This window comes from Pelmatolapia mariae, linkage group LG16_19 (genome assembly GCF_036321145.2).
Source record: "Pelmatolapia mariae isolate MD_Pm_ZW linkage group LG16_19, Pm_UMD_F_2, whole genome shotgun sequence".
NCBI classification, from domain to species: domain Eukaryota; kingdom Metazoa; phylum Chordata; class Actinopteri; order Cichliformes; family Cichlidae; genus Pelmatolapia; species Pelmatolapia mariae.
The window spans coordinates 68,120,967-68,145,570 of NC_086241.1; the positions used below are offsets into that span (position 1 = coordinate 68,120,967).

A 24,604-nucleotide genomic window follows, 5' to 3' on the forward strand; every position below is an offset into this window, starting at 1 on the left:
GCGAGCCGAGTGAACTTGCAGCATTGAGTTCACTCGGCTCATAAACTTCGTCAAAGGCCCATAAACTCGTAGGTTGTAATAAATAACAGGCATTTTTTCTGTTTCACTGTCACTGCGATGATACCAACACTGTTTGTTCTTATTTAGTCACATGTATTGAGATTTCCCCTGTGGTCTTTGTGGATCACATCAACAGCAGTTCTTTGTCTTTATTAACCAAACGATTTCTTGAGACATCTCAAAGGGCTGCATCGAATGCCATCGTGCTGTCTCGTCTGATTTCTTTTTTTTAAATATATATTTGTGTTGTTTTTTTTCTTGTTCCTTGGAAGCTTCAGCCTCACTCCTGTGGCTGTTTCCAGGGTAACCACATCCCCCTTCGAAATTTACCACGTCTGACATTGGATACTGTCCGTCTCCATGGCAACAAAGGCCCAGTTAAATATAAGATTTTGTGTCAAGTAAAGAGAAGTAAAGATGCAAATTTGAATTTCCTTGTGAATTTCTGCTCGTTTCAAAGCTTGAAGGCAGTGAGAGCGGCTTGTAGTCTTTACGCTCCGTGTTGGGTGGCTGATAAAGGTTTTTTTTAAAGACTTTGTCAGGAAGATCTTAAACCAGGCGAGATGTTGGTTGCCTAGAGCATGTCCATGTTTTTCTATCGATCCATGTGGATAGAAGAGGCAGGCTTCATGTCGCTCCTGTCCTGCTCCTCTAATGGCTTTAGTGCTTAATCTCTGCCCAGCTCTACCCACCTGTCACTTTCTATCACACATGACTGCCTTTTCATTATGTTCCCCATGTCTGACACATTGAGACACAGCACCTGAGGACACAGGCAGCAGGTTTTCGCTCTGCTCTCTCAGACTTCTCTGTAGGCATTCGCTGGATGACAAGTTTTGAAATGTAAGAAATGTTTTTGTTTGCCACAGAGTGCACGTTCACGTGCACTTTGTTGGTCAGCAGAAACAGAACATTCCCTGCAGTCCTGCATGTATTAAATGATCATTTCAGCTTGATTTTGATTACTTCAGAATTGTGCAGATCTCAGCTTTGGGTTAATTGTTACAGATGCAGCACCCTCACACGAGGTCTGCCAAGCTTTTTACAACTGTAATGATTTCCCATTAGCACTTCTAATTAGTGGATTCATTAATGTGGTGTGTGACCAATCATAGTGAATAGAGGCAAGATTGAGCAGGCGGATGAAAAGATGCTCTGTAATGACACAAGACTTTGAAATTGTGTGTTTTCATGGGACAGATGTAGACTGACAGAGGCAGGCTGAGGGTCTCTGTCAGCTGCTGTGATTTGCCCTCCAGCATCAAGCTGCAGGCTCATTTATTAATCGCTAAAAAAATTCCCCTTTATGCTATTGTTTTATTAGCTTAACTTATTGCTTATTGAAGTTATACAGACAGAATATCAGCTGTTCCTCCTTTTAGCGTTTTACTTGCCTTAGTAGCAGCCAGATAATCAGATGCCCTTGATTATCTTATCATTAAGTGTAAGCAGATGTTTTTAGCAGTTTGCAGATCTGGAGGATTCATGTGTATAACGTCCACTCCTGGGTGGATGTCACAGCAAATTCCTCTCTGAGTCTGCAAAGCTCAGAGAAATACAAAAAAGACGGTCCTACGTTGGCATGTTAAAGGCTAAAATTCATGTCAGTGTTGTTGTTTACAAGCATGAACAAGTATGGCTGGTTTGGAAGGGAAACCCTTCATGGCTTCTGGAACCATGTTCTTTGGAAAGTGGAGATGTTTGTCCAGAATGATCAGCAGCATGTTTGGAGAAAACCAAACGCCTCATACCAGCTGTCAGCACGGTGGCGGAGGGCTGATGATTTAAGCACCTTACAGTCACTGAGGCTACGTCCACACTAATGCGTTTTCGTTTGAAAACGCATCGTTTTCTCTCCGTTTTGACCTCCCGTCCACACTGAGGCTATGTCCACACGTACACGGGTATTTTTGAAAACGGTGATTTTTCGTTTTTAAAAATAATCCTGTCCACACGTAAACGTGTAGAAATGTTGGCCAATCAGAAGTCTCGAAGCCTGGGTGGGAAATAGTAAACAAAAGATGGGGCATAGAAGCAGAACCGAGTCCCGTGTGTGGAGGGACAGTAACTGTGTGTGTATGTGTAAGCATTTAAACACTGCAGAGAGTAAAATTAACAGTAACAGTATTTTGTCTTAGTCCCCCATTGTAGAAATTCATTTCACCGAAACAATAACGTGGCGCACAGTGTGACGTCAAAAAAGGCGCACACCTTTGACGCTGCGTTTTCTCCGTTTTCCTCGTCCACACATAAATGCGAAAATATCCACCCTGGCAGGCGTTTTTAAAAATCTCTGTTTTCAGTGACCGAAAACGCCGTTTACGTGTGGACAAAAGGTGCAAATGCATAGAAAAATCTCCGTTTTCAAAAATACCCGGGTACGTGTGGACGTAGCCTGAGTGGACCATGAACTCGGCCTACACTGGTTGTAAAATGCCATTAAAATAAATAAAATGCACAACAATAATGCAGTAAAATATAGAAAAATACATAAATAAAGTAAGTCAATAACAAAAACAACAACGACTGTTAAAACCAAAATGTTTAGGTCAACGTGTGTTTAAAGCCAGACCATAAAAATGTGTCTTTAGTAACGATTTAAAATATTTGAGCGTTTGTGCAGATCTGATATTCAGAGGAAGACTCTTCCTGCCACAGAGAGGGCTCTGTCACCATGAAGTTTAACCTAAAGAGAGCTGTGTGTAAATAACTGCTGGCAAATGTAAATGAAGTGAGAATCACTGGGTCGCCTCCACAGTTATATGAGAGAGCGATAAAGTCACTGATTGCTCCAGCTTGCTGCTGCTACATGTGGTTATACACCCTACTGAATTATGGGAAGTACACGGCTTAGAGTCCTGAATAAACTGCCATGATGTGTTTGAAATGAGGTTAGATTAGATTACTAGTTTGTGCATTTTAGGTTAAAGAAAGTGAAAAAGTTACTTAGACACCACAAAGTTAAACAAACCGAGCAGTTTGGACGGCATGGGAAAGTTATGAATGTCAACACAAGAACGAGCTCGATGGAAACCTTTTTTTATTTTTTTACGTTTAATGTTCTTTGCTAAAAATGTGTTTTTGGCACCAGCACAGTCCTCTCAGTACAGCTTGATTTGTTTCCAGTCTTGTAGTTAAGTTTCTAAAAACACGCATTTTGCAGCTTCTTTAGCAGTAAAGCAACTTAGAGCAGTTTCCCAGTCAGCTTGTGTCTCCCAGCTCACAGAAGGATCAATGGCAGAGCCGGCCGATCGGCTCCATAGTCCAGTTCTCCTGTCCCCGTCCCTCCTGCACCCCTCTGTCAGTTTAGCTGCACATTTAATCACTGTGCTGCTCAATATAAGAAAAGAATTTAACTGCACGTGTCAGTTTCACTACACGAGGAAAAAATGCTGCTCGATTTAATGAAAGAAATCTGTCGGCACAACTCTTTGAGCTTATCAGCAGGACAAGCAGTAAAACTTAAACTGAGAATACAGTTAGAAGACTAAAATCTATGTCCTCCTTCACGTGTTCCACAGATGTCCTGTGGGCCTCTTGGCCTTATGTTTAACACCTGTCATTTATAGCATAGGCCCTAATTGGGTTTTTATAGAAAAAATATTATACTGCTCATACATATCTATGTGATAAATACAGCACAACGAGCAATGTGAGAGTATTTAAACACTAAAACATATTTGGAGGTGAAGAGCAGCCTGATTTGTGTATATTTTAATATTTACAGTTGAATCGGTGATGATATTTTTTCAGATTTCTATAAATGAAAGTGGGCTGCACTGCTGCCTCGTCCCGTGACGAGAACATGCTCTGTTTGATTACAGTGTTAGAGGATGATATCTCTGCTGTGGTGAGTGTAGAAGCAGGAGGTGTGAAGCACACAGAGTCTCCACATCCTAAAAAGAGAAGGCAGCGTTTTTAAATCATTCAAAACTTATATTGACATAAAAGAAGTGAGATTCAAATTTGAAGCAATGAATTACCAAGGAGAGCAGGAGAAACGCCTTCCTGCTGGGAGCTGTGCCGTCTGCAGCCTCCCGCTGACAGTCGAGAGTTTTCTGCTGAGCTCGGTGTCGCTGCAGATGCAGAGAGCAGCAGGACTGGACTGTCTGCACTCAGCCAGGGTACAGCTCAGGTCAGCTTCAGTCTTCCTGAATCATAAAATCTTTTACTTGGTATTCATCTCACAGAGCCTCTTATCTAGATTTTATTTTTAAACTTCACACCAAAATGAACTGATGGCGGCAGGATGTGTAAATTCTACACTCGGGTGCTTTTCTTATGAGAGGACAGAAGACGCTGGATCCCAGTTCAAATGCACGTCCACTCAGACAACTATCGTTAGAAGAACCCAGCATGGCAAATCTAAATATGGCCCAGTTCAGCAGATTAACACATATCAACATATGTTGGCACATATCAGAGGATGCAGCCCCCTAAGGTGCCTCATCTGAAGACCAGCATGATAAAACCAGCCTGAGCTGAAAAAAGAAGCCAATGCTAAACATCTGCACTTTCTCTGCTGGCCACTCGAGGCTGCTTCCAACACGAGTCGAGCTGCATAGTTGGTGTGTGCTTACTTATTGGCCCATGAAGTTTATGGGTACAGCTCAGTTACCCAAAAATGTGTTCAAAATACAGAGCATAAAACTGGTGAGTGACATCACACTGCGAGTAAAACATAATAACGAGGGAAAAAACATGCACGCTGCATGGTTTGCAGTTTCCATAAACGGCGTAACATGTCGGCGGCATGTGCTCAGTCCTGCCAGTGTGGCAGCGCTGCTCTGCATTCCTCAGCAACATCCCTCACAGCATACGGCTGCCACATGTTCCTTCGGTTGTCCTTGTCTGGAGCAGTTCCTCTTTGCAGACCTCAAGTCTGATCCAGCAGACCGCAGTGTAACAGATGAAATGGGATGCAGCAGCCTGTGCCCTGCCTCTGTGGGACCTAAATGTGATTACTGTAATAACCACCTGCGCTGTTGGATGTTTAATGGGATTATGTGAGTTTGTCTCATTAAAGCAGATTAAAACACAGGGGACTGACTCTAACATGGGCGTCGGTCTATTAAGCGGTCATATCCACTTACTGGTCATTAAGCAGCGAGACTTTGGTGTTTCCACTTCATCAGCTTCCGCGCTCGTCTCCGCTGGTGTCCGTTATGTGGTAACGATTAAATCGAGCTCGGCAGCCTGCCGGCGTTTGTCCAGTGTTACACCAAGACTGCGTTTCTGCCGTCATTGTTGCTCATCTTTTCCTCATTGCCTCTCCTTGTCCTACAGTTGTCCGTTCCTGGCGCAGCAGTTGACTCCAGTCATCCCGGTCATAGGAGGTGTGCTGTTTCTGTTTGTGCTGGGGACGCTCCTGAGAACGAGCTTCAGTGACCCCGGAGTGCTGCCCAGGGCCACCCCAGACGAGGCCACTGACCTGGAGAGGCAGATAGGTAAACCCCCAAAACACTGGGATCAAATCCTGTTACTGAACTAAAGTTTGCATTTTTGTGCTACAATAAAGGGAGGCCTTTATTGTTCACATCACACTGTTTAGTTATTATTTGATTAGATTATAGGTACATGAGCATGTGGCTAATTAGCATTCTGTGTGTGTTTAGTGTTTGTTTTCGGGAATCCAGCTCCGACTGACTGTAACAGCACTTTACATCCAGGATGAGATGAGTTCTTGGCGCTACTTTAACCAAATGGCCTTTGATGTAACGCTTACTCATAAATTATCTTTTGATAAGTTCCAAATCTAATTTGTCATATGAAAGATAAGACTGTTGATGCATTAGGAGATACTTGATATGAGGTAAGTGAATTACTGGCAGCAGAGCACAAGCACGAGTCAAAAAACAGCCAAGATTATTTTGAGATGTGGACCTGTTAATGAAATTTGTTGCTGTGTCACTGAGTGTTTTTTTTTTTTTTTTCTGCTGTGTTTGATTCTATTTTGTTACCAAAGCGAACTACAAAATCAGCTGATATGCAGAAAAGAAAAAACGCGTGCGTAATGTCGTATTGGTGCACAGATACTGAGGCGATGCATGTATGGGTGCATTACTACAAGCAAATAGTGCTCGGAGGCTGCTGGCAATGTTGAGAAACGTGGACAGTGGTTAAAAATGAAGGCCCACTTTCCTGTGAGCACACCTCAAAGTGCTGCTTCTCCCATCTGAGAGACTTGGTGGCAGTAGCAAACGTTTGATTCCACATCAAAGGTGATGGCAAGCTCTGAAGTCATCGAAATCAATTCTTTTTATTTAAATTAGAGCCGCTGAAGTTGTGCTTTGTAGCTTGATCCAAGCAAAATGTAAAGAGAGGCAACTGACCTGATCAGAAGTGAATTAGACAAAGATTGATGGAAGTCGCTAAACTTGTCCAACGATGGTGGGAGTGTAGTCTGCTTCCTGAGGCCTCTTTCAGAGAAGGAAAGGAAACAATCAAGGGTGCTCCAGACTGGAATTTGCACTGGAAAATGTATCCATTTTAGTTACTGACTCACTGATCTGTAAATGTGTCCAGCTGCTCTGTAGCTAAATGGATTACCACCACTTAACTGATGGTTTAACTTTGCAAAGCCTATTTTTTAAAGCCTTCTTTAAAGTTCTGCTGTTTTTCTTTTCTTTTTTTTTTGTGTATTTGGAATGCAAAGCTCCCGTTTCCCAGCCATGGGTCTTTTTCCGTGCTTCAGGCCACTAGGGCCTCATTAAACAAACTCTGGACCAGCTTAATTAATCTCATTAGGAGACTTAAAAGCTTTTGGAGGGAAGGTACAGTACAGAGAGCTCGGAGCGGCGGGGCTGAGAAAGAGCTGTGCAGAAGTATGTTATGTTGGTATTCCAGAGGATAAACAAATGAAAGGCCGAAAATATGAAAAATGTTGACCCAAATACCTCTTTACCCCCTCTACCCCCACCCAACTGGCTTTTGTGCTGTGCATTTCCAAGCAGGCTGTCTCCAAACTGGAACCTCTTACTCACAGACTGATGATTGGTGTCTGGCTGATTCTTTGTGCACAGGTTGTGAAATGATTAGAGGCATTAAGCAGCATACCGGTTATTTTTTTGTTTTTGGTATTCATTCCCATCATATTTAACTCTTCTTTGTAACCTGTAGATGCAGGATTTGCATGAATTAGGATAGGTTCAAACAATATTACAGTCAACTCTCTACGTGGGTCCCAAGTGAAAAAACGACAGGGACGTGAGAATCATTAGCCGAAATGTCTTTCGGCCATTCACTAAGGTAACCTATGGGTGTATATTAAGATTGCTGTGCCACGGGAGTGTTCACCTTAATTTTTACGTTCTGGGATTGTAGTCTATCCCATCCAATCCTCTACATGCCAGTAGATTAATAGGCTGCCTAATTATTGGTACCATTGTAGATCTTATTATGTGCAATTTGAAAGAACCTCACCTGTAATGGCATGAGGGTCTCACACACATGCACACGCTTCATACGTGGTTAAAACTTGGTTCAAATGTATTTTCCACAGAGCTCCTGTCTCTTCTCACACCTCCTGTTACTTTTTCCATTCAAACACTGTCGTCTCCTCCTCCTCTTTTTCCTGGGTGCATGCTCTCACAGTTCTTTTTTTGGTTCTAGCGATGGCGTGGAAGCTTGATATGCAAGACATTAGCAGCACATGTGTTAGCGCTTAACTTGATCATCCATTTCAAGTCCCAGCAACAACTAGCCCAGCATGTGCCCGTCTCTTTCAGGCACTCTCTTCTTCACTGCTGGGATTTAAAAGAGAGATTTAAAAAGCAAAAAAAAAAACAATTTTTGTCTATTTTTCAGGTGTCAGTGAATTTGCACAGGCATGCTTTTGTCGTGTGCTCCTTCTTCAGTTCCTCCTTTCTTACTTGCAACACGACTCACTCCTGGCAGCCTTATCTTCTGATTCAGACGGCTCTCATCTCTCTTCTTTTTTTATTTCAAACCTAATATGTGCTTATGTAACTGTGCAGATATTCATAATAGTGAAGCAGCTTTGTGAGCATGGGGAACTTCTTAACATGCGCTGCCATAATGTAATGTCTCTGCTCCGCTCCAGGCCTGTTTCCCATGTGCTCAGTTGCTGCTTTTGTTTCTTTTTTTTCCTATAGCATTACTACAGCCAACTCTACATCCACCCTTATTTCTTTTTAAACCATTCAGCTTTACTATATTTATGTTCAGTGTCCACAGTACTACGCTGCTTTAGGATACATGAAATCAAACCTCTGCAAACAGCGCTGACCCAGTTTTATGAATGAGCAGAAATTGAGATGTTTTTGGAAATGGACACCTGTGTTTGTATATTGACCGAGTCCTACACCTGTGTGTGCGCGTGCGTGTGTGTGTGCGTGCGTGTGTGTGTGTGTGTGTGCGTGTGTGTGTGTGTGTGTGCGTGTGTGTGAATCCCAGGTAAAACAAGGTGATGGTGTTGTTGAGCACCAAAGTAACCAAAGCTAAAACGAAGTGTGGGAAAAAAAAAAAAACCTTAGTTAACAGGAATATAAATCAGAACTAGATATTTCAGGATGTTTTGAATGCATTGCATGTTTTATGTGTTCTGAGTGCATATAGCGCCATAAATCCATTACCTCATACATAAATAATGATGTTTTCAGGTTAAAGTACTGCAAGGCTCAAAAATGACACCACTCTCATTGATCGGTTGGCTCAACACCAGAGGGGCAAACGTCTGTACAGTACGAGACATCGAGGCCTCTCAGCATCCCTGCATTCACGATGCTGATGCTCGACCTCTGATGCCATCATTGTGAGCGGATATTCAGAGTGGTCAGCCTGGAGTTTTGCCTAAATTCCTGAATCAAATATGCGGCATGTTTGGACAGGCAGACATTTGAGAGTTATGAGACATAATGCAGTTTTTGTGATCCACATTCTCACTGTCCTGTCACTCAGTGCAGTTAATCATTGGAGGAGGAGGTCTGGGGTCAGGAAAGGCAGCACAGCTTGTTGTTTATCTCAGCTTGAACTCGAGACAAGAGCTGATTTCTCTTCAGTTTGCTACATTTGACGTGTGTGCATGTCTGTCTGCCTGCCCAATATGTCAGGACTAGACGGGCTGGCATCAGTTCAGCTATCACATGCCAAATCCGAAAGACTCTCTGAAGCATTAATCAGAGGGAAAGATGGTCAAAGCTGCCTGTTTCCTTTTTCCCACTTAATGTGGTCCAGGCCAGTTGGTGAATGTCAGGACAGCCTCGCTGTTTTTCCAAAGCTACCAGCCAGACTCAAGGCCAGCAGGGGAAATAGATTTTGGAAGGCTTAGAGCGTGGACTGCTGGAGGAAGGATGGGGACATCAGTAGGGGATACAGCCACATTTAGTCTTTTCATCACTGGGTGTTTGAAGGTAGAAGCACATGAAATACATGATTTATTTTCCTTATCGTTGTACATATATCTCTGTGTATAGTCCCGTGATGTTCCTCGTGTCTGATTGACTAGTTGATTATACAGGAGAAGACAAAAGTTTGAAAGCACTCAGAAAACCGAATTGTGCTCAGTTTAATGGATGAAGTTAAATGTTCCACTAAAGGCGGGATCCCTCAAGGATCCATTCTAGGTCCTCTTTTGTTCTTGATACACATTTCACAGCTCGTTTTATCCTTCAGTAGTCAGTGTCGCTGTTATGCAGATGCATAACAGCCTGCAAACCTTCATAAGGAAATATCCAACACTTTATCATTTCAGATTGGTTCACTGGATTTTAGTCAAAGCTGAGGTGCCTCCTCTTTCTCCACTGTGCAAGTTTTCTTCAATTGTTGTTTCTATTTTTACACTTTATGTTCTTATGTTGAAGCTTTATGCTTTAAGGTTGACTGCTCACAACCTGTAGTAGTCCACTATGACTGTTTGTAATAGCATAACAGACCTGAAGTGTTCTGCAGTTACTAAACACATTTGCTGTAATCTTATCACCAAACCCACATTATACTCTGCTCTCAAGTCTCTTTTCTGACTTGCACCCTGTTTTTAATTACTTTGTGTTTATTCTTTGCCTGCGCCTTTGGCAAAACCTTGATTTAGATGGCAAGCTCAAACACACACCCCATTACCAGAGAGAGACGAGCTTGAGCCATTCTCTATGAAGAGAGCCAGCTTAATCACATTAGATACAGCTTCCTTTGCCTGTAGTGATAAGACACTGCAAACATGCTTGTTGGATTTTTAACACCTTGTAGGTCTGCTGAGAGCATTTCATGTATTTTGGCTGGGAGCAAATTTTGAGACTGCACCACAAATAAGAGCTTTTATCCTTGAAATGATTTTTATGATCACGAGCTGCTTCTTGAGCATCATAAGATGTCTGACACGGCTCGTCTCTTCCCTTCTGGCGTATTTGGCCCTTCAATCCTGGCCATTGCACCGTTAAATGCCACTAAAAGCTGGCACCGATTTGAATTCGTTTGGTCATAGATGGTGAAGTCCACAGAGCCGTGTCGATGCTGACCCAGTCTTGACCGCTAACTCTCCAAATGTAAAAAGCGGGGATAAATGAGCCAGAATACACCAGAGGCTTTAAGAAGAGATCAGAGATGCTCTCGCAGTGACCTGCTGTATCGGGAGTTAGTTTAATTCATCCTGAATCCTGGTTGGCTCTTTGAATTTCAAAATACCCCACGTCTGCCTGCCGTAGTGCTGAGACGTCTGCCCCGTCTCAGGGATGAATGAATAATACCTTGTTTTAAATTACGGTCTTCTCATCATTCACGCTCAGACTTAAACCGCCGCACGCTTCACCTCCCTCTGCTCATTGGTGGCGAGCGCCCTCGATCACATTTGTGTTTGACTTCATTGTTATTGGCCTCATAAGTAATAAGGTTTGCAGCTAGTGGAAAGAGGCTCTGTTACAAAGCTTCACTTCAGCATCTGTGAACTACTTTCACATGGATCTCCTGATAAAGGAGGGACGTCAATAAAGAAAGAAAAGCTCAACAGGGTTCATCATCACGCCGAGACACAGAGAAACTGTTCGGAGGCACGAGAAGGTGTGCAGACAGCTAATTGGGAAGAAACAGAACTGACCAAAGGTGTGAGCCACAGGTGCTGCCTGTGTTTAAATCTTGTCTGAAGTGACGGCATCTGCGTGCAAAGACCCAGGGCAGTGTTATGTAACAAACACACAGGTTCATCCAAACCCTTGACAGTTTGTGTCATGATCAAGTGTGCTGTGGAGTCGTTTTACTGCGGCTGATGTAAAACAGCCATCTTCTCTAGTCTTTGTCTCCTCTGTGTCGAGGCTGCTGATGGCTCGTTCGCAGATCTACAGTGACGTGGACGTGAAGAGAAAGAGATGAGTCGATGACAGAGCTGCAGGGGACTCTAACAAAGGAGTGCACACAAATAGAGCCGTCACTGTAGAGCTGTTTCACTGAAGCTCACAGGAGAAAAGAGAAATAACAGACAGTGACAAACAAACTTGGCGTGGAGCCGTTACACTGGCCTGGATTGACCCTGTCCCCTTATATACACGGTGCAGGCCGGACCACGTGCCTAAGAATGACTTTAGCACTAGTCTTTGCCTGGTCTTTCCCGGTGGTCTCGTTGTTCTCCGGTCAGGAGTCCTCGGTGAAGCAGCAGCAGTCTCCTTTCTAGTTGTCATATCTCACTCAGGCAGAGGGTCACATCTCTGCTGAATCGAGTCTTCATGGTCTTTCTTAGTTTACCTCGGAGACACAGTACATAGTCTAGAAGACTAACAGTCTTAGACCCACACAAGTATGTTCTCCATGGGTCTGTGTAGGTTGTCTCTGTTCCTCCCAGATTAGCTAAGATATCATAGGTGTGACAGTGAAAGGCTGCATGCACGTCTCACGTCGACCTCTCATTCTGGCAAACAGTTTGGATTGTTCTAGGCCGAGCTTTGACGAAAGAATTCACTCGGAAAAGTTGTTAAATAACATGGAACATGGAGTTCAGTCCCCTGAACAGAGACCACAGCAGGCAGGAACACTGTGCCTTGTATTACACACACATATGAAGCCTGAGTAAAAGCAGATCGGTGTGGCAAACAAACATAAGCAGATGTTCCAGGAAAGGAGCTGGATGTTATGTTTGAAATGCACTCGACAAACTTTGTATCATTTTGTCAGTCCTGAACTGAAGCTTTGCTGCTTTGGATAAAGGTGGAAAGTGTAATTATTAAATTATTATGTGTGAGGCTGTTTTTAAAGGATTTCATTTTGAAAAATATCCACTCTGTTTTAACTGTCTGACATGGATTTTGTTATTAGCCAGTTTGACTTGATGTGCAGAAGTCCAGAGTAGCTGCACTGAAGAGTCTTTTTATAACTGACTGAAGTACAGAGACTGTGTGAAAATAAATCATCAAAGCTTCATAAAAGCAAAAATGTCAAACTTGGATATTACATAAACAAAAAATCTTAACCGTTACTATTATTATCATTATTTAGCTTGATGAAGTCAAACCAGGATCACCACAGCGTGCTTGAATGTTCCAGAACTGCTTTTTGGTTAAATGGAAACAAAGCGCTGGTCCTGTCTCGGTGTACGCGGTGACCACAACAATGGCAGCGTCCATCATACCAGCAGCTGTTTCATAATAAAATCAAGTGTTAGGCTGTACAGTTAGACCAAATATGTAACACCAGCTGATACTGATCCTTTAGAAACTGATCACAGACTCTGTTCTGCACTGGATTGTTGTTTTTAACTCTTGTTTGCTATAAAACTCACAGCAAACAGATGCAAATGTTTTCATGTTTTTAAAGAGAGCTTTGTGTTTTTTAATATTGCTGAGACAAGCCTGTATTTGCTATTTGAACGGGTTATATCATTGTTCTATTTGCACCTTTGTATTTCTTAGTTCTGTGCTGCACTCTGGTTTTAGTTTTAAATTTTGGCTTTCAGTTAAAGGTATGTGTGTGTGTGTGTGTGTCCGTGTGTGTGTGTGTGTGTGTGTGTTTTGTACCGAAGTTGTTTTCCTGCAGACCTTCTGCAGATTTCTCTTGCGTGTACACAACACGATGGCGATTAGATTCTCTTTATACCTCAGCAGGCAGCACCAAGCCCAGTTTGGCTGACATTGAATCCTCATTTAACTTTGAGTGTGAGGGTGTAAGTGGGCACACACACTGTGTACGTGTGCATGCTTGTGTGTTGTGTTACATCACTTTCCAGTCTGCCTTATTATCTCGCTTCAAGCTCTTGGACCCGGCCTATCTCTCTGAGGGATCTCCCACTAGACACTGATGTAAGGCTAAGCTTCGGCCGCCCTGTCGGCCGAGTGTTCGAATGTCTTTGTTCAGCAGAAAAGCTGCTTTGAGTGTAGCGTGCACTGAATGTTGATGGGCTGCTTAAGGTGTGCATGCTGTCGATTTGCAGTAATAGTGGCGATTAAGGCTGGGCTGGGAGTAGATTGGCATCTGTGTGAAAACATGAAGAAGGATAAAACTTTATTTTATGGCACTTTTCAAAACTGTCACAGTGTGCTTTACAGAGCACAGGAAATCACATCAGGAAACCTGAGCAAGAAAATAATTAAAGAAAAAACTGTAACACTTGGAGTATTTCTTAGTGCCTGATGTTCCAGGTTCAGGGGTCAGAATAGATTTTGCCAGGGGTGTCGACCGCTGAGCTAGGTGTTGTGCCAGGTAGAGCAGAGCGATATGGCCAAAAATATTTATCACGATATATATATTTGAAAATTTGCGATAACGATATAATTGACAATATAATTGACGCGAGACAAAATACTTTACAACTCCACAACTTTACTAGTGCAAAAAAACCTCTATCAATATATTTTCACTTCAACAAGCAGCTGTTTTTTTTTTTTATGTGCATTAAAGCTATATACAAATGTAACAGTGCAAATGCAAATTCTTTGCTGACAGTTTAACCAAAAGGCATTTCCAGTGGAAACTGGCCGACATATCCTCAGCATAACCATGTATAATATCCACAAAACTTAGAAAGAGGTTATACACACACAATACCGTAATATTATGTTGAAGCACAGTACGTATCACTCCGCGAGGCTCCTGCCTACGATAGCCGTAATGCTCCGGCAATCCATCAAGCGGTGCGGCTTCGTAGCTTAGCAAAGTTGTACTAAAACATTTGACAGATTTTCGTGTACCACATAAAATCGTTTCGAGGTCAGTAAACACAACCAGAGTTCATACATAAGGCCCACGGGATTATAAGGGGCACTGTCGATTTTCAGAAAAATCAAAGGATTGATTTTAAGTGTGCCGTATTTTCCAAAAAACACGGTAATAATGACGGCCCGCTAGCATGCTCTACCAAAAATAGTGCTTTGTTGTGTATCTGACGGACGAAAGCCAAACCAGTTCCACACCACTGAAGTTGCAGCATTTTTACAAACCAGTTCTGGTTCATCTGTTTCATTCAACGATCCGCTTTCGCCCTTCTCCTTCTCCGTCGCCTTTCATGTGCGTATGAAAAGAAAGGCACTGCTCATGCGCGTTTTACCCACATTCTATAGAGATTGACAGACCACGTGACTTTCGCGCATTGCATGCCGGGAACTGGTGGCAAAACAATCCAAGTACCGCATCAAATACAAGCATTTGCAGCACCGCAAAACGTTCATTCTCCGGTTCCAATACCTTCTTGCTTTTTCTTTGCTCCCCAAAAAAGGAATGTACAAAACGAAGGAGACCGGTCCGTACAAAGACAGACTCGACGAAAAGGCAAAGAAAAGGTACGAGGAAAAAATCAAAGGAGTGAAAGGGTCAGACCCTTACGAGCACACAGAGTGGACAAAAGACGTCAGCGTGCTGCCCAACTTTCACCACGCTCAGATTTATAATTATACAGTTCTTGGAGTGAGTGCATACACTCATGAAGTTTTTAGTAACTTCAGGTCATTGCAACAAGCCCAGGTACAGTTTACCGACGGATGGGTACAGGACCTTGAAATGCACCGTGTAGAACGAAAGACCATCGTACGAACAAAGGTAAGTTTACCAGTCTCACAAATCGTCTTCATAAATACACATTCGTTAACCATTTATTAATAGGACCTTTGAGCTCAACGGTAATTAATTAGTAGTGGAAATCATTTCTAGTACGCATTACAGAAATGTAGCAGTGACAATAATATTGTATGCTGTAACCGTACTGGGCAATTAGTGATACAAAAAACTGTTTTATCCTGTGAATAAAAGTATATGATTTTGTCAATGTACCGTGGTAATAACAGAAGCGAAACGCAATATTCTGTCAGGACAATTCACTATTTATGCACAATAAACAAAGGAGCATAGCGCGACCATTTCTGTTCAGCGCCAGACTTGCTTGTAACCTATATCACCAATTATGTTAAGAAAAATGACGTATTAACTACTACAAAACACTGACCTTTGTGGGAATGCTTGGAGCAGACTAACATGTGAGCTGGAGTGTTCTGGGACGTTATATTTGGTAAATCCAGGCAATCCGTCGCCTCTTTGTTACTTCGGAAACATGGCTTAAACAATTCCTCTTCCACGACGTAATCCGATAACAACCGATCTCTTTACCCGTCGGCTTCCCGTGGCTGTCATGCGACCGGCTATTGCAGTTAATAATACAACAGCTTCTTGCCATTTTTTGGGTTTCTTTTTATGGCTGTGTAACTGATTTCAATTGAAAGCCTGCGTGCGCTAGTACCTCTTGCCACGAGTTCCCAGAATCCTTTGCGGTTTTACCCCTGAATGACGTCACATTTTCAATCTCTATCGCCATATTTCATTTTCTTATCGTTGCCCAACATTATACCGGTGTTACTGTGAACAGTATGATATGGCCCAGCCCTAGCGGTAGGTGTGTGGTGGCAGCTAACATACTCTCCAACCTGGCTCTATGGTGAAGAGCAGGCGACTGACAGTGTGAGCCACGCTAGCGCCCGATGACCCAAGGTGTTAGCTCGCTCGAGTGGACCGTCAAGCTAGCACTCAGGTTAGCAGTCAGGAGAGACGGGGTTTCTAAGAAGGAAGGAGGGTGGCCCCTCTGTGACACAAGCATCACGACTGCCAGCCGATGCTGGCTGGAGCAATGATGTAGAAGCTTCAGAGGACGACGCTGAGAAAGCGTTCCCCGTAGTGAGACACCGAAGCGAATGTTTGAAAGAGAACTCACAATATTTGCACATCTGATGTAGAAATGTGTGCTTGACTTTCTGATTCTGCCTCTCTGCTGCTAGAAATTACTGTATGACGTGACACGAGTCTGTCATTGTGTGCCTTACCCTTCTTCCCAGCGTTACAGAGATCAGAGAATGTGCTTTACAAAGATTTTACTCTGATGCTTCAGAAACACCCTCCACTTATCATCGTTCTTTATTTGGCTTGATAGGAGCTAATTTAAATATAGATTTTACTGTGCAAAGAAGACCTAAACGATGCAGCATTAACACCGTGGAAGGTGAACAGAGCTCTGAATTGTTCTCACCCTCATTTGTTTGAGTCGGCAGAGAAACGGGACGAGTGTGAGTATGAGACTGGGATGGCGCTCTGTAGGCAGCGACCACAATGAGACAAATTCAATAGAAGAGAACTTTGTGGCTGCATTTCCTCTGCTCTCCTTTAGAAATGTCAAACACCCACATAAGCCTGTCAGCCCGTACCCCCTGCTCACACACACACACACACACACACACACACACACACACACACACACACACACCACTCTGTTGGCTTCTGTGTAAATGATCTCAAAATTATCTTCCCACACACACCATCTCCTGCTCTCAGCATGTGTGAGAGTGCTCAAAGCAAGCAGAGCAATAATGGGATCCAGTCTATACCTTTTCATGAGCGTCATCGCGCTCATCTTTACCGTTTAGCCTGTCATCGCCGCTGTCTTCCGCCACCAGAAGCCATTCAGAGCAGCTTGGCAGCGGTTTTCTTTTTTCTTTTCATAATGGAGTCTGAGCATCGTTGTATTAATTCCACTTAGTAGTGCCTGACCTGGGTGCAGTTTTACAGTCAGGTTTGTTAGTATTTGGACAGCGACACACGGTGTGTAATTTTGCCTCTGTTAACCACACAGGATTTTTTTATTATACAATCAAGACGTGATTGAAGCGCAGACTTTCAGCTTTGATTCAGCAAGTGTTGCTTTAACTGTTTAGGAATTACAACCATTTCCATCCATAGTTACTCATATTCAGGCACTCAAAAGCAAACTGGATCATTTTAAATGTAAAGACCAGGATTATCAATGGATTTATCAGTTCAGTAGTGGACAGGATCACTTTTCATAACATGCGTCATGCACTAGATTTTCTGTCAAATATTGAGTTAAGTTTTGGCACTTTAGTAGTAATCCTGTGAGAAGTATTCTCTTTGTTTTTAGTGTATTTGAATCTGGTGTCACCCTGCTAGTGCAGTAGTGATAACACGCCCACAGCAATAACGCCACGTGCACGCTGCAGCGTGTGTGGGAGCTTTGACATCAGGTGTCTTTTCTCTTTGATCTTTATGTCTCTCTCTTGTGTCTCTCTCCTTTATTTTCCCCAAGATGTGGCTAATGGCGGTACCGGCTACAGGCCCCCTCCCAGGACTAAGGAGGTGGTCATCAACGGCCAGACAGTCAAGCTGAAGTATTGCTTCACCTGCAAAATCTTCAGACCACCGCGTGCCTCCCATTGCAGCCTCTGTGACAACTGTGTGGGTGAGTGGCAGTTATGGTGTCTGCAGATTAGGAATTTGGGATTTGGAGTGTCGAGACCAAGCCTGGGGGATCTATTCGCTCTCTATCCACTTCCTGGGTTATATGTATTTTAATTAAAGGTCAGTGAGGTCAGAAACAAGCTTTTATTCATCCAAAAATCAGGAAATTCTTATGTTAAAGCAGCCAAAACATAAAATCCAGGCATGGTCAATAAACAAATTTAGGATCACAAAATAAGCTCAAATAGAAAAATCAAATCTAAATACGTTCCAATGAGAAGCTTAATAACTAGGATCTATTAAAATAAAAATATTAAAACATAATAGCAGAACAGATCAGCAACATAGGCTGTATAAAAAGATGGAGAGAGCCAATAAAACGTCACCCACTGGTTCATGAAGTGTTGTTAATGAAGCTTTGAGGTAGGTGTCAGTATCTCCATCCATCACTGGATGTGATGGGTGAAGGGCGGAGCTTATTGTCAAACCGCACTGATACCCTGAACATGTAGCTTATAATAACTAAATTCTACAAAAAGAAATGAAGACCTGAAGTGAGTGAAAGATCTCATAAACTCGGGTCCAAGATCTCGAGCTTGTTGTTGTTGGTTTCCCCCCCACCACCGGCATGCCCCCTGGTGGCTATTAGTAGGAATGTAGGTTTAAAGTGAAATGTGGAAGCTAGCTGTCTCTGGGCAGCAATGTGTGAAAAGGTCAAATCATCACTTTGTAAAAAATGTTATTACCCCAACAAAACTAGATCGGGTTTCATTAAAGTGTTTTTGGGAGTTTTACAACCTGCAGAGAAGAAACAATAGTTTACGAAGGTAAAGATGTTTCATTAAAGCCAAAGTGTTTCATCAGAGAGCTGTAAAACAGGCTGTTCTGTGCTGTGTGCCTGCTCCCTGTGTGGAATTGAAAGCAATAGGTCTTTGGTATATTCTTTTAAATTTAACTCAAGTCACTTCCAACTGCCTTTTCTCTCACATTATAGACGATACTTAGAAGCAGTGGAAGTCCTGTTCTTCCTTTTTGTTGTTGTTGTTTTAGTGTTTTTGTCCCCAATCCTCCTTTTTTTCTCTCTGTATAGAAAACCAGGCTATTTTAGTTCCTGGTGAACTGAAGAGACACAGAAACATGAAGAAGGACAGGCGTAACACACGAGGATAAAAGCAAACTGTTCAGCTTCTGCTGTCCTCTGATTCAGATCAAACAAGGTTTTTCTAACAGGAAACTACATCCTGGAAATTGTTTGGTTCAAAATGATTTTACAATCAGTTTACATTTTTGCACCTGTATATATGAACATATATGAACCTGTGTATATAAATGTTTAGCTAGTGATGCGGGCCTTCCAGGAATATACAGCAGATACTGTGTGGTTGGAGGTGTTTGGCATCCACAGAGTAGACAGGAATTAGAAACCAACCGTCTGAAATGGTTTTGCTGCTCTATAAAACCACATTCTCCGTCTCCTGAGAGAAACGAGGCACAGCAAGGTAATTAGTAAAAGATGGAGACAGAGATGCAGAGACCTTTGTCTCGGTATCTGTCTCATCTGGGTTTTTGTGCGCCTCACTCTTCAGAGACAGCTCAGTCTTTGAATTGTCTGTTTCCTTGTCAGAAGAGGAACTGAAAACCTGGGAGACAAAGATGAGGAAGTAGTAAACACGGGAAAAAGATGTGGCGGTAAGCAGATGTGACAGATGCACGCTGACAGGAAGGAAGACTGGAAGCTGAGCGCAGAGATAAAAGGGCAGGTATCCTGGCAAACAGAGGGGCACGTTTTAATGAATGTGTGCACTTTATATGCACGCAATCAAATTGTGAAACGTAGCAGAAAAGGCCCAAAAACACACAGCGAAGTAAATGAGCGGAAAAACGAATCAAAAAGCTTTCCCCAAACCAAACATGGTCACAGAGCAGTGCGGCTCATAAAGATCCTTGGTTATGAATTCTAAACACGCCATTTAGATTCCAGCTGTGAGATGTGAGTCACAGATGGAGGGAAGTGAAACGGGACAAAGAGTTGGGCTCCACGCTGCAGGTGGGTGCGGGTGATAAACTCTACTCTCCAGGCTGCTCTCTAAGCTCTCGGCCTCCACCCGACTAATGATGAAAAATGGTTTGGGAGCTGGATGACTTACATTCACGGGTCTGATAAGACTTTTTCTGGGACCTCTTCTCTCGACTAGCGTTTATTCTTAAACTGTAAATGGGGATTACTCTGGCAGTGTTTCCCTGCCTCTCGACACTCTCGCTCCCCACCGCTGCTGCTCTAAAAGCCAGGGGGATAACAAGCTCTTAAATAAGTAAGGAACCAGAATGGATAGGCCCTCCCTGGTGCAAGCGGAGGATAGGAGGATGGTAGAGTCACTTCCTTTTAAGAGGGTTATCCCCTCGGGAGTCATAGAGGAAGCTTATAAAAGTGCAGAATTATGAAGCACACAGATGCCACCTCCTTTTCCCTGCAGTCGTATTCTGTTGTTTTCTGTATAGTGTGTACAGTGGGGTCTGTGTTTGTGTTTGAGCTGTGAGTGGATGCTGTGGAAGGTGGACTTCAGGATCGTTTGCTGGGATTCAGTTTTTGCTGATGCTTATTTTGTTAGATGAAGTTTTAATGACCCCATTAGGGAAATGACATTACTACGTAAGCAAAACAAACAAGAAAAGGAATATATTGAATCATTGTATTAAAACTGCGAGGGCGATATGTGTAAGTTTTCGTTAGAGATGGCACGATACCACTTTATAATGTCAGATACCGATATCATAAATTTGGATATCTGCCGATACCGATATAAATCCGATATAGCGTATTTTATAACGAATAAAGCGGTTTTTAAAAAAATATCTTGCTGCATTTTGTATAAGTTGATACTCAAATTTTAAAAAACCAAGCAAAACTAAAGCTATTCTGTTAAACCTGTATGCAAAAAATACACAGCACCCAAAATATTTCATAGTTCAGCAAAACTGATCAATCTAATAAACTTAAACCTGCACCATCCTCCCTATTCTGGTATTTTAAAGAGTACTTAGAAGAAATATTAAATAGCCCAACTAATAGGGTTGCCAACTCCCAGCAAAAAAAATAAAGGGAACCACCCCCCACCCTCCGCCTTGTGATGCTTAATTGACGTAATCAACTTTAATTTAATGCACGTGTTTAAAAAAAAAACCAAAAACAAAAAACCATAATGCACAGAAATCAATAATTTTTCTACAATAATTAAAGAGATTCAACATCTTTCTTCAACAGAACTGCAGACTGCACAGATGGTTCCCAAAGGAAAAAGTACTATAGCTTACTAGGGTATATTAGACTTAATAGTTACTATATACAGTAATGGATTTCTATACATTTTACATCAGATTAAAACTTTGGTTGTAAGATTCAGATAATTATTTACAGGGTTCGTACGGGTGCTTGAAATCCTTGAAAATGCTTGAATTTTAATATTGTCTTTTCAAGGTTTGAAAAGTGCTTGAATTTCAGATGTGGTGCTTAAAAGTGCTTGAAAGTGTAACTGTATTTCATTCACCACAAATAACTATCTGACTGAATAGTTTTCTTATCAGATAGAGAAATAAAATGAGTCGCAAAATGTAAAAGCAAAGTTTCTCCGCCTGGGCTGCCTTGCGCCGCTGTCTGTTTTAATGTGTGACCCCGCCCCTCCCCCGGACAGTCGGGGATGAGTGCGCTAACATACCTGGAGGTTGCTGTTTTAATGAGTGTTTGACAGAAAACGACAATGGCGGAGTTTGCGTTCTCCAGTCGCATGATAGGTGAGTGCTAGTAAATAATTTTCCAGTACGTGTAAAATTATGATTATTATTTCGCTAGCTATCAAACCCGCGGGATAAATGATTGAAATGCACTGAGTGTGATGCAATACGGCAGCGCTATTATAGCGGTTAGTTATGGCATGGAGATTTATGGAGCATGCTGTAACTTAGCTAACATTACTTAGCAGTAGCAGTAATATGAGTTACTTTACTCAAGTGAAAGTGAGTTTTCACAGGTGAGAGACTCGTGACGTTTACCGTGTTTGGAGTCTCAAGTTAGTGTGTTGTCTTGTGTAGTTAGTGTGTAGTGTAGTCGTTGTTTTGTTTTGTGTGTCAGTTCTACTAGTGAATGTCACAGTTGCTGCAAAAAAGCCACTAAAGGCAGATTTCAGTGTAAATGCTGTCTCCAGGTGGAAAACGTTAGGAGTGATACACCTGCTGTTGTCATACCTGCAGGGTTTATCCCTGTGCTGGGTGAAATAATGGTAATATGAGGGACCGATCCATATGGTCACAAAGAATAGTCACTTGTTTTTGTGCTACCAAGTTCCCCAGCTTTCATTCAAAATGTGTTTATCGTCAACACCGACACATTAAACTACTTAAACATTATAAATGGCTTCAAGCTCACACTGAGGCCTGTGGGGCAGCATCAGCCACTGAGGCAGTAGACAAATATGTCTTTTTGTATATGGATATTTCATACATTAAGGCTGCCTGTTCATTTAAAGGAGATGAACAATACATTATAATTGTACCTAATAATATCACTGATGATAGATTAAATAAGTAGATTTTAGGTAAATGCTTGTGCATTCTTTAAGTCGTATATATTAAACTGAACTGAGCATGTGATCTGTTCAAAGCCTCTCAGTCAGTGCTGTTCTTCATGCCTGTCTTACTGTACATGATGTTATTAGCACAAACACTTTAAAGGTGATCATTTAGGACTTCAGCAATAATACAGACAGCAATGTAGTTAAACATCTTACAATTAGTTTTATTGGGAATTAACTTAAAAAACAAACAAACATCTGTCTTCTATTTTTTGTGTCATACAGGAAAGAAGCATCAATATCTGATGAGAAGACTTAATAATTTCTTTTTTCATTTTTTCAGCAGAAGATGAATATCTCTAACAAGTTGATTTGTTCACATTTGCACATCTTAATTTTTTAAGTGAAATATGTTTTTTGAGTTTACTATATGTATCTAAGACAACCTTTTCCTTTTGCAGTATTTTTCTGTGGTCCGTTTTTCTATGTTATAACAAAAGGGGAACAAAGGTGTTTAAGTTCACCTAGAATGATTTGTTTTAATTTTCACATGGTCTTACTGAGGTGATGTGAATTGAAGGGGGGGGGGTGTTAAAATGCGCTGGAAAAAGTTGAAAATGGACCTTGAAAGTGCTTAAAAAGTGCTTGAATTTGACCCTGAAAAAGGTGTACGAACCCTGTATTTATTAAAAGCGAGACATTTTAACTGAGAATAAGAAAGAAAAGTATGTCTTTGTGCCCCCCTTTCCCTGTTCATGCCCTACCTGCCCCCCTGGCAAAACTTTGCTAGACCCCCCCTGCACAGTTACCAGCTGTCAGCTACTTAGAAAAGGATCCTGGTGTAGAAAGTAATATTAAATAAATTCTAACAACAGCTTATCAAGCTTAAACGTCCTGCTGTTGTTTATCCGCTGGTTTCCTCTTTCTGGTGCAAAGTGGGCCAAAAACAAACGAGAGAGACGGACTCGCGACAGAAAAGCCGATCAGCTGATCATTGATCAGTTTCATGATTGAAGTAGCAGCAGGAGAGGGAGGGGGAGAGAAGAGGCAGTCGCTCCATGTATCGGTTGTTAAGCTTAACGTGGGAACGCTTTACAAACATTCAGAGATGAACTTACACACTTGCTTTACTTCTCTCTGGGATAACTTCCTTGGAGATGAAATCCCGGTTTGGTAGTGAGACTCCAAATGCTCAACCAGACCGCCGACAGGTCTCGCACGCCACAGCCGCTCTATCACGTGACGCATACTGCTCCGACGTGCTAAGGTTAGAGCTGGGTTACGCTATGTCGCAAGTTTTGTGAGGTGCTTTTGTGATATTTAATGGATCGGATTACATTTTTTATTTTTCTCCGATATCCGATCCAGTAATTTAGGTCAGCACCAGACCGATACGATTCGTAATATCGGATCAGTCCATCTCTAGTTTTTGTTATAGGTTAATATCACTGCCGTCTCATCTTGTGTTAGCCGTAGTCTCCACCTGATCCTTAAAGTGTAAAGGTAACGAGATGAAACGGGATCTATTTTACGCTTCATCCTTTAATCGCTGCAGAATATTGTTCCGTGCGCTGGGATCTGCATTTCTGCAGATTCTTTGAATTTTTAAGTTCTAAATTTGATTTTCAAACTCCAAGATGATAAAGAGAGTCAAGTCGTGTATCAAGGATGCATTTTAACTTTTGTTTTTATGTTATTTAGATCTGAAAACACTCTTGAAAAAGCAGTGTTGCGACCCTGTGGTATCCCTCGAGCCAAAGAGCCCACGATTACCATATAAAACATGTTTTTCCTTCTTCCACAATCATCGGTCACCTAACGGTAACGATCGGGGCGGACTTTGTGATCGTCAGCTTTTACTGTTAGTGTTTACAGTGTTTGTCTAAAGGGAGGCACCGGTTTAACCAGGCGTTGATTCATGGAGACAAAACGAGGTCATGTCATCTCACTAAACCAATAATGGCTCTGATTAATTAGTTAAGGGGCTACCACTGTGCACAGCTAGTGTTCCACACTCAGACATGGGACTGTGGAGTGAGGCTGATGAAGTAACAGCTCTAACAGCAATCAGTGAGATGATTGGTGCCCTGGAGCTGCTTTCAGTTTGGCTGAATAAAATGTCACCGGCTGACTTTTACTGGTAAGGATTTCACAAGCAGCTGAAGGTTTCAAACTACATCAAGAGTTACAGTGCAGTTTATCAAAAATTACCGGCAATTTTATTCAAGCGGTCGATTTCAAACATTCTTGGCTTTAACCTCGTCCCACCGTGGCAGGGAGAGTTTTACTCAGTCATGTAAGAAAGCCCATCATTT

General features: G+C 42.2%; 1 protein-coding gene across 4 annotated transcripts in view; it reads left to right on the plus strand.

Annotated features, from left to right (window-relative positions):
- Positions 1–24,604, plus strand: part of LOC134644108 (palmitoyltransferase ZDHHC14-like) — a 55,731-nt gene that overhangs the window by 14,992 nt on the left and 16,135 nt on the right. For all 4 annotated transcript variants that reach the window (XM_063496830.1, XM_063496831.1, XM_063496832.1 and 1 more), the window contains exons 3-4: positions 5,347–5,507; positions 17,573–17,725. In XM_063496830.1, coding sequence (XP_063352900.1) covers positions 5,347–5,507; positions 17,573–17,725 — 314 coding nt within the window. The remainder of the gene's footprint in view (positions 1–5,346; positions 5,508–17,572; positions 17,726–24,604) is intronic.